Source organism: Haliaeetus leucocephalus, unplaced genomic scaffold (genome assembly GCF_000737465.1).
Source record: "Haliaeetus leucocephalus isolate CR32 unplaced genomic scaffold, Haliaeetus_leucocephalus-4.0 Scaffold636, whole genome shotgun sequence".
NCBI lineage: Eukaryota > Metazoa > Chordata > Aves > Accipitriformes > Accipitridae > Haliaeetus > Haliaeetus leucocephalus.
Window position 1 is genome coordinate 6,520,970 of NW_010973072.1, and position 11,498 is coordinate 6,532,467.

At 40.3% G+C, this 11,498-nt stretch overlaps 1 protein-coding gene across 2 annotated transcripts; it reads right to left on the reverse strand.

Moving 5' to 3' along the window:
* Window positions 1-5,642: 5,642 nt before the first annotated feature.
* FOPNL (FGFR1OP N-terminal like) lies at window positions 5,643-11,422 on the reverse strand. Of its 2 annotated transcripts, none has more exons than XM_010578505.1 (5): window positions 11,378-11,422; window positions 10,659-10,856; window positions 9,384-9,468; window positions 8,375-8,514; window positions 5,643-6,169 (listed from the first exon to the last, which is right to left on the reverse strand). In XM_010578505.1, exons 1-5 carry the CDS (start codon window positions 11,403-11,405, stop codon window positions 6,093-6,095), a joined length of 528 nt encoding a protein of 175 aa, XP_010576807.1. In that variant the 5' UTR covers window positions 11,406-11,422; the 3' UTR covers window positions 5,643-6,092. The 2 variants fall into 2 exon arrangements, with proteins under 2 accessions (XP_010576807.1, XP_010576806.1); XM_010578504.1 differs by having other exon boundaries at window positions 8,375-8,517.
* Window positions 11,423-11,498: the final 76 nt, after the last annotated feature.

Sequence of the window (11,498 nt, forward strand, 5' to 3'; positions counted from 1 at the left end):
ACAGTCCAAGTCCTCGCTGCCTTTGCAGCCTCCCTATATAGAGGAGGAGAATCTTGTCAATGGGGAGGGGCCCTGGAAACCACGTCCTGCTGGAAAATCCTCTTGCTACCTGGGTTAAAGAAGACAGACTGAGCCAAGGACCTCACTCCCAGCAGGGCCTAACCCTGGGCTGCTGCCCCTGCCCCGAGCCGATCTTTAGGGAAGTGGGCTGGTTCTGGCTTTTGGAAAGCTGTGGAAGGGGTGCCCCTAACTCACAAGTTCAGAGGTTTTGCTTTTTCCTAGGGTTTAACTGTTTGGCCAGGCAGATGGCCCTTTAACTCCTTCCTGCCTCGGCAGCATCCTCGCCCCTTGTGGCCCCCTGCCTAGAAGGACAAAGCCAGGTCACAGTCCCGCGTGGCACAGGAGGTTTCCCACCCACCGTCAGCGTGTTTTCTTGCAGCTAAGATAAGTCCCCGACTTCAGGGGTTGCTTGGGAGAGGAGGGTTATTCCTATCACAGCAGGGATGAGTGGGTGGAGGTTGCTCTGGATCTCCATGTGTTTGTGTGACATTTGGAGCCTGGTTTGAGCCTCCTTTGCCCCCGGAGAACAAGAGGGCTGTTTCCCACCTCCCCAGTGGGTTTGCCAAAGTTTCTCCTGTGATCTGCTGCACAGCTCAGCTCTTGAGAAAGGACCGTAAATACTTTTTCATATATAATACCTCCCTCTGCCCATAAAAGGAAGAAGAGAAGTGATAAATAGCTGAGGGGGAACAGTCCCTGGGATGCAGTGGAAAGAACAGGCGGCAGGCACCATGCGCTGGCGGGGAGAGGAGGACGGGGCACTGGGAGCCAGACCTGCAGGGGTTAGGGAGTGATCTGGTCCTCGTCAAACCTCGCTCATACCCCCAAACCTTCAGTCCCCAGCTGTCCCTCCTCCCTCCTCCATTAGTATCTGACAGCCTTGTGCAGCAAGACCTGTGGATGGAGACATCCCAAAAAGGGAAAGCTAGGATCCTCCAGGAATTCCCATCAGCGTGCCAAATACAAAATACCGAAACAACCCCCTCTCAGCAACAGACTAAATATGGTGTATACCCAAAGGATCAGAGCACAGCCCTGGGTGAAATAATTTCTCTTGACGTTAACAGCTCTTTCTACTCTGGAAAATAAACCCTCCTGGGGAAGATGGATGAGGCTCATATTGGTCTCGGCATCCTAAAAAAATACCTACGAGGAGAGGCTGGGCTGAGAACCTCTGCTGTCACTCGGTCAAAGTACCAGCACTTGCAGGTGCGACAGACCTGTAGCCCCTTCTTCTAGCTCTGGCCGGTGGTGAACAATTTTGGGCAAAGAGGAGAGGGGGGCAGAGCATGGGGGTTTTTTCCCTGCGACATTTCAGAAGTATCCGGTACGGACTCACGTTCAGGCCTTAGCTGGAGACGACCAGCTTTGCCAACACAGTCGCATGGCCCCAGCAGTTGCAGCCTCTCCTTCCAGATGGAGGGTCAGCGTCCGCTGAGGTGCGGGGCTGCCGCGCAGCCGTGCAAAGCCCTCCCAGGACCCGAAAGGCAGCAGTGTCATATCAGACATGTGCACGTGTGACTGTGTTGGAGCAAAGCCAGGGGTAATGATCGCCAAGACGTAAATCCAAGAAATTTGCCCTTGTTAGCAGAAAGTTCCTCACAGGGTAGTTCACCCTATTTTTTTTTTTTTTTTCCAGTTTCTCAGTTGCAAACTTAGCTTTTAAATAGGAGTATAATGAATAGAAAATAATGAAATGCAAGGGGATCCTCTGAAAAGTATGATCATTTTAACATTCATCGAAGTTACTCTGAGGAGTTGCTTTTAAACCCATGCAGCTGTTTCATAAAACCAGACACATTTTAATAGTAGCTTAAAAAGGAATGGAAATTACTCTGGCTGGTCTGCAAACCACTGCATGTGCACATGCAGGCTTGCTGCCTGAATAGCGTGTTTAACAGAGGCAGTGGTGGAGGGTGATATATGATGTGACATTAAACGGAGCTGGAAAGTCCAAAAAGTATTACTGCTGGGACTGAGACAGTTGCACTCTCGAGCCATGTGGGGTAGGAACTGCTAAGTGCAAGCGTGGCTTCCAACCTTCACTTAAAAGTTAACATAAGAATATACCAATATAATAGCCTGGTTGGACTTTCCTAAATGTTGTGGTATTTTTTTTTTAAACCAAAGTTGCCTCAGAATGAAAGCTGCCTTTGTGACAACAAAAAAAGCTTTATTCGATCTCCTCCCCCCTCCCTCTGCCATTTGTTTATTTGTTTTAATTACTTTTCTAGAAAAAAATAGTGTGGAGCAGCCTGCCCTTAAAATATCTCCTTGCTGAATTTGCACTGTAAATATTGTACTTGAAAACAAAAAAAAAGAGGACTTGAGAAGGAAAGAAACTTTCAGCTGCCTTACCACAGTGTAACCTGAATACAATGGAGGGAAAAAAAGAAAAGCACTGATGGTGATGTTTGTTAAACAATGTGTGTCAGATAAGCAATATTTTTGTTTAAAAAATGTTTTTACCTAACTTTACCAACCCTGTTTCTCTACACTGACATATGTAATTGGAACTGACAAGTGTACCCGTGGGTTACCACCTGTGTTGAGCTGTGCATTTGCAACAGGAGGGACAGTCTGTGTCCAAACTAGAACTATTAATCACGAGAGTAGTCTGACAAGGTTGAATAGTCACTAACAGCTTAATACTAAGCTTTGTGCTTAATGCTGGCTGCAGGTCAAGTGAAGTATGTGAAGCACACAGGTCAATTCTGAATCCGTTGGACACCAGCTGCTACTGAAAGGTTGTCTTTGCAAGTGTGAACAAATATTTCGGGGTTTCTTTTCCTAAACATAATCACCCAATTATAATCACTCCTCCGGAAAACTGATCAACTGACACTGAGATTCAGCTTGATACAAAGGGTGCTCAGGAAGGAAAGCGTAACCGACTCCTTGGAGCATGTTGATAAAGCTTAGAAAAAAATTTCCCCTGTGCATGACAGAAACTAATACCTCTGAAACAGCACTGATGCTGTGGAGTCCATAAACATAGTTTCCTCTGATTCTAGGGGAGAGCAAAAATTTGGTTTTAAGGATTTTTTTTTTTTTTTAACTTGTGGATTAAATTCTTCCAAAGTGCTTTCCACATCTGATATCCACACCAAACTTCACTGGCTCCTTGTCACCTTCACTTGTGATATCACACTTTTAGACAAAGAACAGCCTCTTTTAACGTAATTCCCGCTGTAACAGTCTCAGTTACAGTGTTCTATCTCCAATAAAATTCAGGAATGTATTTTGCTCATTAAAACTCCCAAACTTCTAAATGCCTTTTTTTTTCTCCCCCATTTTCTGATCCCAGTAGAATGAATAAGGGCAGTTAATGGAAGACATCACAGTCTGTAATTAAGCTAGAAGGAGCTGCTTAAATAATTTGAGAAAATAACTTTTGTGCATGCTCACCTAGGTGGCAATTTCATCTAAAACCTGAACCTGTGACTCTAGGACTGTGAATTATTTTCATCTAAATACTGACCTCACTTAGCTTAAACTTTTAAGGAATTATTTTTTGGAAGGTGCAGCCATATTGTACAGGCTTTGCAATTCCTCTTCATCTGTTAACAAGTAAGGGAGCCTGACATTCATAGGACTTGCTACATGTCTGCATCTTGAAAGATGCTCTCCTATTTCATGTACTGTCAGGATAAATGCTAGACCATTAATAATGTGATTAGACCAGTGTATTTTCATAGACGTATTTCAAAGCTTTGTTGTACAAATAAATATCACTGGAAATACACTTTACTCTGATTTTGCTTCTGCAATGACCATACTTTGAAACAAGAGATTGTTCCCAAACCCCAAATCTGTACTGCGAGGGTAATGGAGAATTAGGTGAAATGCATATTGCACCAAGAGCAAACAGGCCAGCTCCCACTCACCGACCAAGCGCAGGATCCTGACGATGACCTGAAGCTGCAATCCCCAAAGAAAATAGTCCCAAGATTCCCTCTGTCTTAAATGTTTTTCTTCTCTGACTTCAGATACACACCTTTACCTCAAAGCTCAGTGAAGGATACCCCTGTAACTGCCTCTGCTTTCATGGCTATGGAGACCATGAGCCTGCTGAGCTGTGTGCTTGAGAAAGGGCAAGTACCAAACATCCATTTTGCCTTCTTCAACCAGAACAAAAATTGTATTTAAATTCTACCACTAAAAATCCATTTCCCAGGGAGCTCCATGGCACCTGGGCAGCTTCTGTATGATCTATGGCAGGAAGGCAGAAAGCAAATGCAATGGCTTTGGTTATACTGGAAGATAAGTGTAGCATAGAAGGTTAGAGCTTCTGTGTTTCCCAGTGTCTTTTTTCCTTGCTCTTGAAAAGACAATTCAGATTCCAGATATACATAACAATTTGACCCACTGGTTTATGGAGAAACAGTGGCCTAGGATTTAACCTCTGGAAAACCAAAATTAAAAATTCAGGGATTTCTGTGACCAGAGCAATCATATCTGCATTGTTCAAAAGTTCATTTTTGCAACTTTCCATAGAGGTACTTTAAGTTCATTCCAAAATGAAGGTAATTTGCAAAGAACAGCTTAGAAGACCATTTTTCTACTATATTTTTAGACAGAGAACTTGAGAGAGACTGGTGGTAGTTTTCACATGGACGGCTCTTCAGCAAAGTAGTTGAACCTGACAGTGGTGTTAATACAGAGCAAACAGTGAGGGCATACAGAGATAAATTTGCTTGCTTGACCAAATGGTCAATTCTAAGTGATGCAAAGCTACAAAAGACTGAAAAGATGGATGTGACTGAGGTACGTTTGCAAACACATGTCCTCCCCTCTTGGAAACAGTCCTGAGATACTTATAAATCAGCAAATGGGGAGCTGGCAGCATTGCCAGTCACACGAAGGGGATGAACTACTTGCTGAGGCTTCAAATGGATAAATGCAACTTCTCATTTCAACTCGTAACTGTTCTCTGCAATTTCACAATAGAGGCTAGGCTGTTTACCAAAATAAAAAAATACCTGTAATGCTAACTGGGCCAAATCAAGATAAAGGCAAAACTTTGCAGTCTGTACAACTCAGGGTCCTTTCACTTAAATTCACACGCTGCATGTTCTCCTCTCTTTTTTCCCCACTTACTGTACCACTTATCTAACAATTAAGATTTTTAAGAACGCAACCCTAAAAACGTATTTACACAAAACTCCTCTCAGTACCACTGGAAACACTAATATCCATACATTTTGTTAAAATTAGTAGAGAAAAATAGCTAACCTATTATTTTTTATGTACCCCTGTAAGTTTGGCTTTTACAAATTACCATTTCTAAACATGTAAATACCTCAGCTAAAAAAAGTTCTGGGAATCAGTAATCCACTATCAACTTTATTTTTAGCTTTGCCTGACTTTGAGTTTCATGTCATTTGGGGAAAAAAACAGAAGCTTCTCCCCTCCCATATACTCAGCGTTACACAATACAATTTATAGCAACTCCAGATGGAAAAGACTTACCCTCATTTGTTTGCTGGCATGAAGATAAATATAGTCATTTCCGGAGAATTAAAAACAACTATTCCTCTAAAGCACTTTACTTTTCTATTCAAATTTATTTTCCCATACTTATCCGAAAGTAGCAACAGCTTCTTTTTAAAGAAGAATGATTAAAATACTTAGTTTGAACACTTTCAAAATACCACACAGAATACTGGAAAATTTTACTCGGCAACAAAGGAAAGACACACAAAGACATAACACAATAAACAAAGTGCAGAAATTATGTTATCTGATAAATTTTTATAAAGTAAAACCAGTATTTTTAGGCCCAATTCTAGACACAGGCTTCACTAATCTGACTTCATATGCAGTTTTCCTTCTATTGGCACTAGAAGAAGACAGCCTTTGCTAATATTTTTTTCATTGACAGTAAGTATGACCCTGTCCATCCTGTCTCATGGATAGATCTAACAAGCTGAAATGGTCCCACTGGACATATTGGGGAAATTTATGCAAAGAAGAATTTAATAAATTAACTCTTGCAGAACTTTACATGAGAAATTAGCATATGAAAGACCTCATCTGTTTATACTTTGTAAAACGAGGGGCTCTTCGATGCTCATGCCAGCCATCCTTCCTGGTTCTGGAATTCTATCTGAAAACGAAACACATACATAAATATTTTCACACACCTGTAAATCCAAAGGTATAAGTGTTATTTTCTACTATTATCAACTTTGACACAGAATATCATCATAGGAAACGGGCAATTTTACAAATATATTTTCCCAGGCAACTGTATAAGATAAAGAGTTTTTTGCGTTACTAAAGATTCAACTCAGCTATAGTGAATGAACTAACAGAAACACCATGTTCCACATGTTTTATCAGGATTCCTGGTCTGCATACCAGTTTACTGGAATATTCATTCAACTAAATAAGATAATTTCTAATGTGAAAAGCAAGTTACATGTTAAAATAAAATATGAGACTTGGAGGGTTAAGTTTATGAATGGACTTGATTACCTTAATACGCAGCCTAATTAAAATAGCTAGATAACTAGTATTGTAAACCCAGTGCCTTTAAGTCTCTGCTAACATATTCCACAAACACATGCAGAAAGCAATTTCAGACTATAGTTACTTAAAGGTTAAAAGCCTTAAAACTGTTATATTTTTGTTTAGTTCAAAAAGCAATGTGCTATCATGTCTTATGATTAATCCTGAGTTTTGTAACTAACTCTAAACAATTAAATCCCCATGTGAAACTACACTGGAGTCAACAGGGGAAGGTGACCCTGCAGAGAGTCAATTTCAGAACTGAGGTACAAAGTTATACTTTAAAAACAATTCTTGTATACACTGAATTTGTTCTTAAAAATGGAGAAATTTCTGATAGGAATAATTATTTTCTAACAAAGAGATCATGTATAGCAGTTTTGGTATTGCAATTTTATTTCTTCAGCCCCCTCTTCTGGCAGAAGGGGAACAACATTGTCTCAACGAATTAACTGTTAAAAGTGTTTAGTACCTCTCTCACACTTTTTCGATGTTACTAATATCTCAGGCCTCATATTTTTCAAATTTTTGGATACAAAAGAAATAGGTAATAGTACTAAATTCTCACAATAGAAAGTGAAGTAATATGCCAAGCAGACTCTTTGAAGGAAAAAACTGGACCAATGATCATTGTGTTAGTTACATTGAATTGTAACCAGTCAAATAGCAGACCAGAAAGGGAAACTAAGATTTAGCAGTGTTCTACTATAGAGCAATGAACTTGGAGCTTAAGCTTCTGCAGTCAATGGGATGTGAATTATATCCTCAGAAAAGGTTTATGCCCATATACAAAATTACAAATTATACAGCTAAAGAGTTAAGAACTTCCTATAGAAATTAGGTAAGTTAGACCAGATGAGAAACAAAGAGAAAGGCTCACTATTTAACATACTTTACTGAGAATGTAGGTTAAATTCCTCTATTAAGTTGCCAATGTAATAAGACTATCTCTAGCTGACCCGTTCCAGATTTGTAATAGTGTAAGGGAGTATGATTTGGCCAGTTTAACTTTTAGGAAAATAGTAAAGCAATCTGGTGGATGACGTCCCTGATACTGAGAATTGGGATACTAGTATTTTCTGGTCTTTACCAGTAACTGCAAAACTAATTAGAATAGCACAGCTGTCCAATTTACATGAGTTTTCAGTTTTTAACAGTCCAAAAGCCTTAAGAGAATAAAGCTAAACAATTAGGCTTTTCCCCCTTCCCTCTAAAAACTACCAAGTAGCTACAGCTACCACAAGGTAACAGGAGCTTCACAGTACCTTGCACTGTTGAGAAATTATATAAATTTGGCTGTCTGCAATTTTAAAAAATGTCTGCTTTATAAATAAAATACATTTCCATATAAGAGAAAAAGTTCTACTGCTGACACATTTGAAGGCCAGTCAAGCACTTCCGAGAGCAATCAGATTTGTATGCTGCCCCATTAGCATACTGGCAGAGAGAAGCAGGCCTAAGGGTTGGTGTAAGTTGGTCACATATTTAAACAAAGGCACATATACAGATTGTTTTAGAAATCATGGGTGTGTCTTCAGTTGGATATAGTAGGTCCTTTCTTGAATACATGAGCAAAAGGTATGGTCAGGTCACACAGCTTAATGGTATTTTTGAGGTATAAACACTGTTCCGCTGAAGAATTTTTCTTACAAAAGAGGTGTCAGCTCAAAGCATTCCTTGCACAGAGGAGGAGGTACACTGTGTCCATCTGCATGTTTATGCTATTATAAGCATACGTATCATATAGAAAATCTAGTCACAGATAAAACTTCTGCAAAAATGACCCCATAGCCACACCCACCTTTTTGATTCCTCTCAGTAGGTGGTTTGCCAAGGTTCCGCTTTGGATAATTCAGCAAAGACACTTTTGGAAGAGTATTCTGGGTACTTTCTTCTTTACCACCATGTAAGAAATGAGAGATAATTCCATACAAGAGAGGTCTGCTTAGGAGAGAAATGACAAAACCAGTCTATGAAGTCTATGAAATACTGAGCATTAAAAACCCACCCCTTCCTCAGAACTTCTGAGACCTTAATGTTTATTTCTAGAATATGTGCAGATGTCTTTAGAGTAATTATTTAAAATACATTATGCTAAGTGTTATTATATAAATAAGCACAGACCTAAGCCCACCCTGAACACTAACACTCTCCTAAAGAACTCGCACTAAGAGACACTCTCAACTAAGCTCCAGATGCGCTGTAGGTAAAGAACCAGCACATGCTTAGCACAGGAACACAGACCCACAGTCTCACTCGTGCAGTACAAAGGATCAGACTTCGGCTGGGCCATAGCCCAGTCCACTACTGCACAACGCAAACTTGATTCTTCCTTAGCACCTGACAGATTCTGACAGCACAAGCTACAGAGAACACCAAACGTGTTTAAACCTGCTTCAGTATCCTAGCTCATTAATACAGTCATACAGGAGCATTGTGAATTTGTATCTAATCTCAAAGTAAAATAATCTTTTTATTGCTCTACAAAGCAACTCACTGATATGCAAAGAGCATATCTGTTTTCTGCTTCTGACTGTAGGGAAGACTGTACTGGCAAGACTTGTGTTTTGGTGTGCAAGTACACTATATGGAGAATGCTATAGAGTTGGCAGAATTAAATGTTAGTTTTGAGTATGTTTGAAAATGGCCCCATGTTTGCCATTGTGAGTTTGAGTCCAGCATGTCAAAGCAGCCCTGTGATCTAGTCATATTTCAACTGGTAAGAACATTTATATGTGATTCACAGTAACACTAAAGAGAAAAATATACGCAGAACAGAATACACTGTGGATTCCCAAATCACTCCTTACACTGATTTTCCATTTGCATCTTCGACTATGTTCAGTTCTTTGGCAAGAAACTGTCTATCCAAGGGCACTTCAGACTGGCCAGATTCTGGAAAAGAGATTTCCCCCAAATTCTTAAGACTGTTAAGAAAAACATCACCAATTAACTTTTAAAGACTGTTCAGGAGACTTCAAAAGAGAATGAGAGCACACACCTCCCTTTTAGACTATTAATATCTAACAGTATACTGTAATTCCAGGGAACTCACTTAAACACTAGTGCTTCATACTCATATAATTTACAATAGCATATTACAATTTTTATCTTCACTCTAAAGGAATCTAATAAAAATATTAAAGAAGTCTTACAATATAAAGATAAATTAATCAGGCAAACAACTCTTTCTCTAAAGAAGTACTGTTATCAAACAGATTCCATATGTTAACTACTATACTGACTGTCTCCATTCCCTCTTCTTGAGATGAACCTTTCCACCTGTAATTTTAATAGAGTGAAAGATATAAAATTATTAAATAGAAAATGTAATTACTGTATCTAAGCACAACTACAGAACTTCACATTTCAAATACAAATTAGCAACAGCTGCAAAAATAAGTGCTGTACCGTACAAATTATGGCTACCACTTAGATGTTGTAGTCTAAACAGCTCTCAAATATTAGTATTTTAGCACAGCCAGTAACAGTAATACTTAACTACGGTTGTTAAAAAATATGGAACTTCTTCATATTCTTTTTTGTTATTTAAGCTGAGGACATCTAACCAATTTCTGATACAGTCTAGATGCACGAATTTCCAGAATTGCTGTAATTCAGACTATCAACTGCTTTATGTACATATTAGTTTAGTTTAAATTATTCCTCAAAGAAATTTTATTCATTTGTAGGATTTCTATTTTTCTATTTTACCCAAATGCCAATGAGAAAAAAAAAGGATATATTCTTTAAAAATATTGTTAGCCATTTTCCAAAACAAAAGCAGATATTTCAAGAAAGGTATTTTGATTTTGCAGGCTGCTAGCAAGTTTTCTTGCTCTTGCATCAACTGCTCTGTCAAAGCATTTACCTCAAGGATAAGAAGCAAAGGGTAAGTTTTCCTGATTTGGCTTAATGCTGCAAGTAAAGCTGTGGAGAGAGTGTTAGTATCTTATTTATTTCCAAGGCAAGACAAGATTGTGCAGCTTGGTCCCACTTATTAATTTCATAGTATCAGCAGAATTACTCAAGCAAACAGTAAATGTCTATTAATAGTGATGACAACAAGAATTCAGTCCCAATACCTGCAGTTAAAACAGATGCTGCGTATTTATATTTGTTATATTCCAGGTATTCACGAATTAGTTCGTTAATTAAGAGATTTTCATGAGACAGTGGTGGCCGTGGTTCACTTTGGTCGTCCAGTGCATTAAAAACTTCAGCTCTGATCCTTGCTTTTATTTGCCCAAGAGCACCTCTTTTTTCCAGTGTGTCCTTTAAAACTATTACCATAAAAAGATCTGTTAATGTAAAGCCAAACATACTCAAGCAGCATTTATCATCGACGATATAATTTCGGCATATTCACTGTGAAACGAAGATAAGATATCTGCACCTGTGCATATGCCAGTAGGTGACAACAGTAGGAACGTTACAGATATAACTGTGACTCATTCGAAGGCTTAGTTTTTAATTTTTTTTAAGTAGGAAACATACGTTCTAGCAAGTTCTCCCATCTAGACGTGGGATGTTACTGCACCAAGAGGCATTTAACGAGTGAACACCAGACCAAGGTAAGTAACAAGGGCAGCCCGCCTGTGTGGTGGAGGCTTAGGAAGCTTTCTCCTGCGGCTCCCCTACGGGCGGTGTGGGAGCCGGCGGCCCCCATTAGCGCCCGCGGGTACTACGAGACCCAACCGGCCGCCGGGGGTCTGAGGAAAGTCCGGCTGCCCGCCCTTTCGGTGGTCTGAGGTGCCGCCCGCGGAGCTCCCCGCCCCCGCCGGCACCCCTCGGCCCCCGCCACCTGCTTTGAGCTCCGCCACCGTCGCCATCGCCCAACCGCCGCGCCAAGGACCCGGATGCGACAGCCCGGCGGCGGCAGGCGGCCACGGCGCAGGCGCAGTACTGGCAGGCGGGAGCCGGCG

Coding starts and splice junctions, on each gene's coding strand:
- FOPNL (XM_010578504.1), bottom strand. CDS start 11,405: ATGGCGACGGTGGCGGAGCTCAAAGCAG. Junction 9,469..10,658: donor AGCATCTGTTTTAACTGCAG/GTATTGGGACTG, acceptor TCTCTTTTCCAG/AATCTGGCCAGTCTGAAGTG. Junction 6,170..8,374: donor TACTGAGAGGAATCAAAAAG/GTGGGTGTGGCT, acceptor TTTCGTTTTCAG/ATAGAATTCCAGAACCAGGA.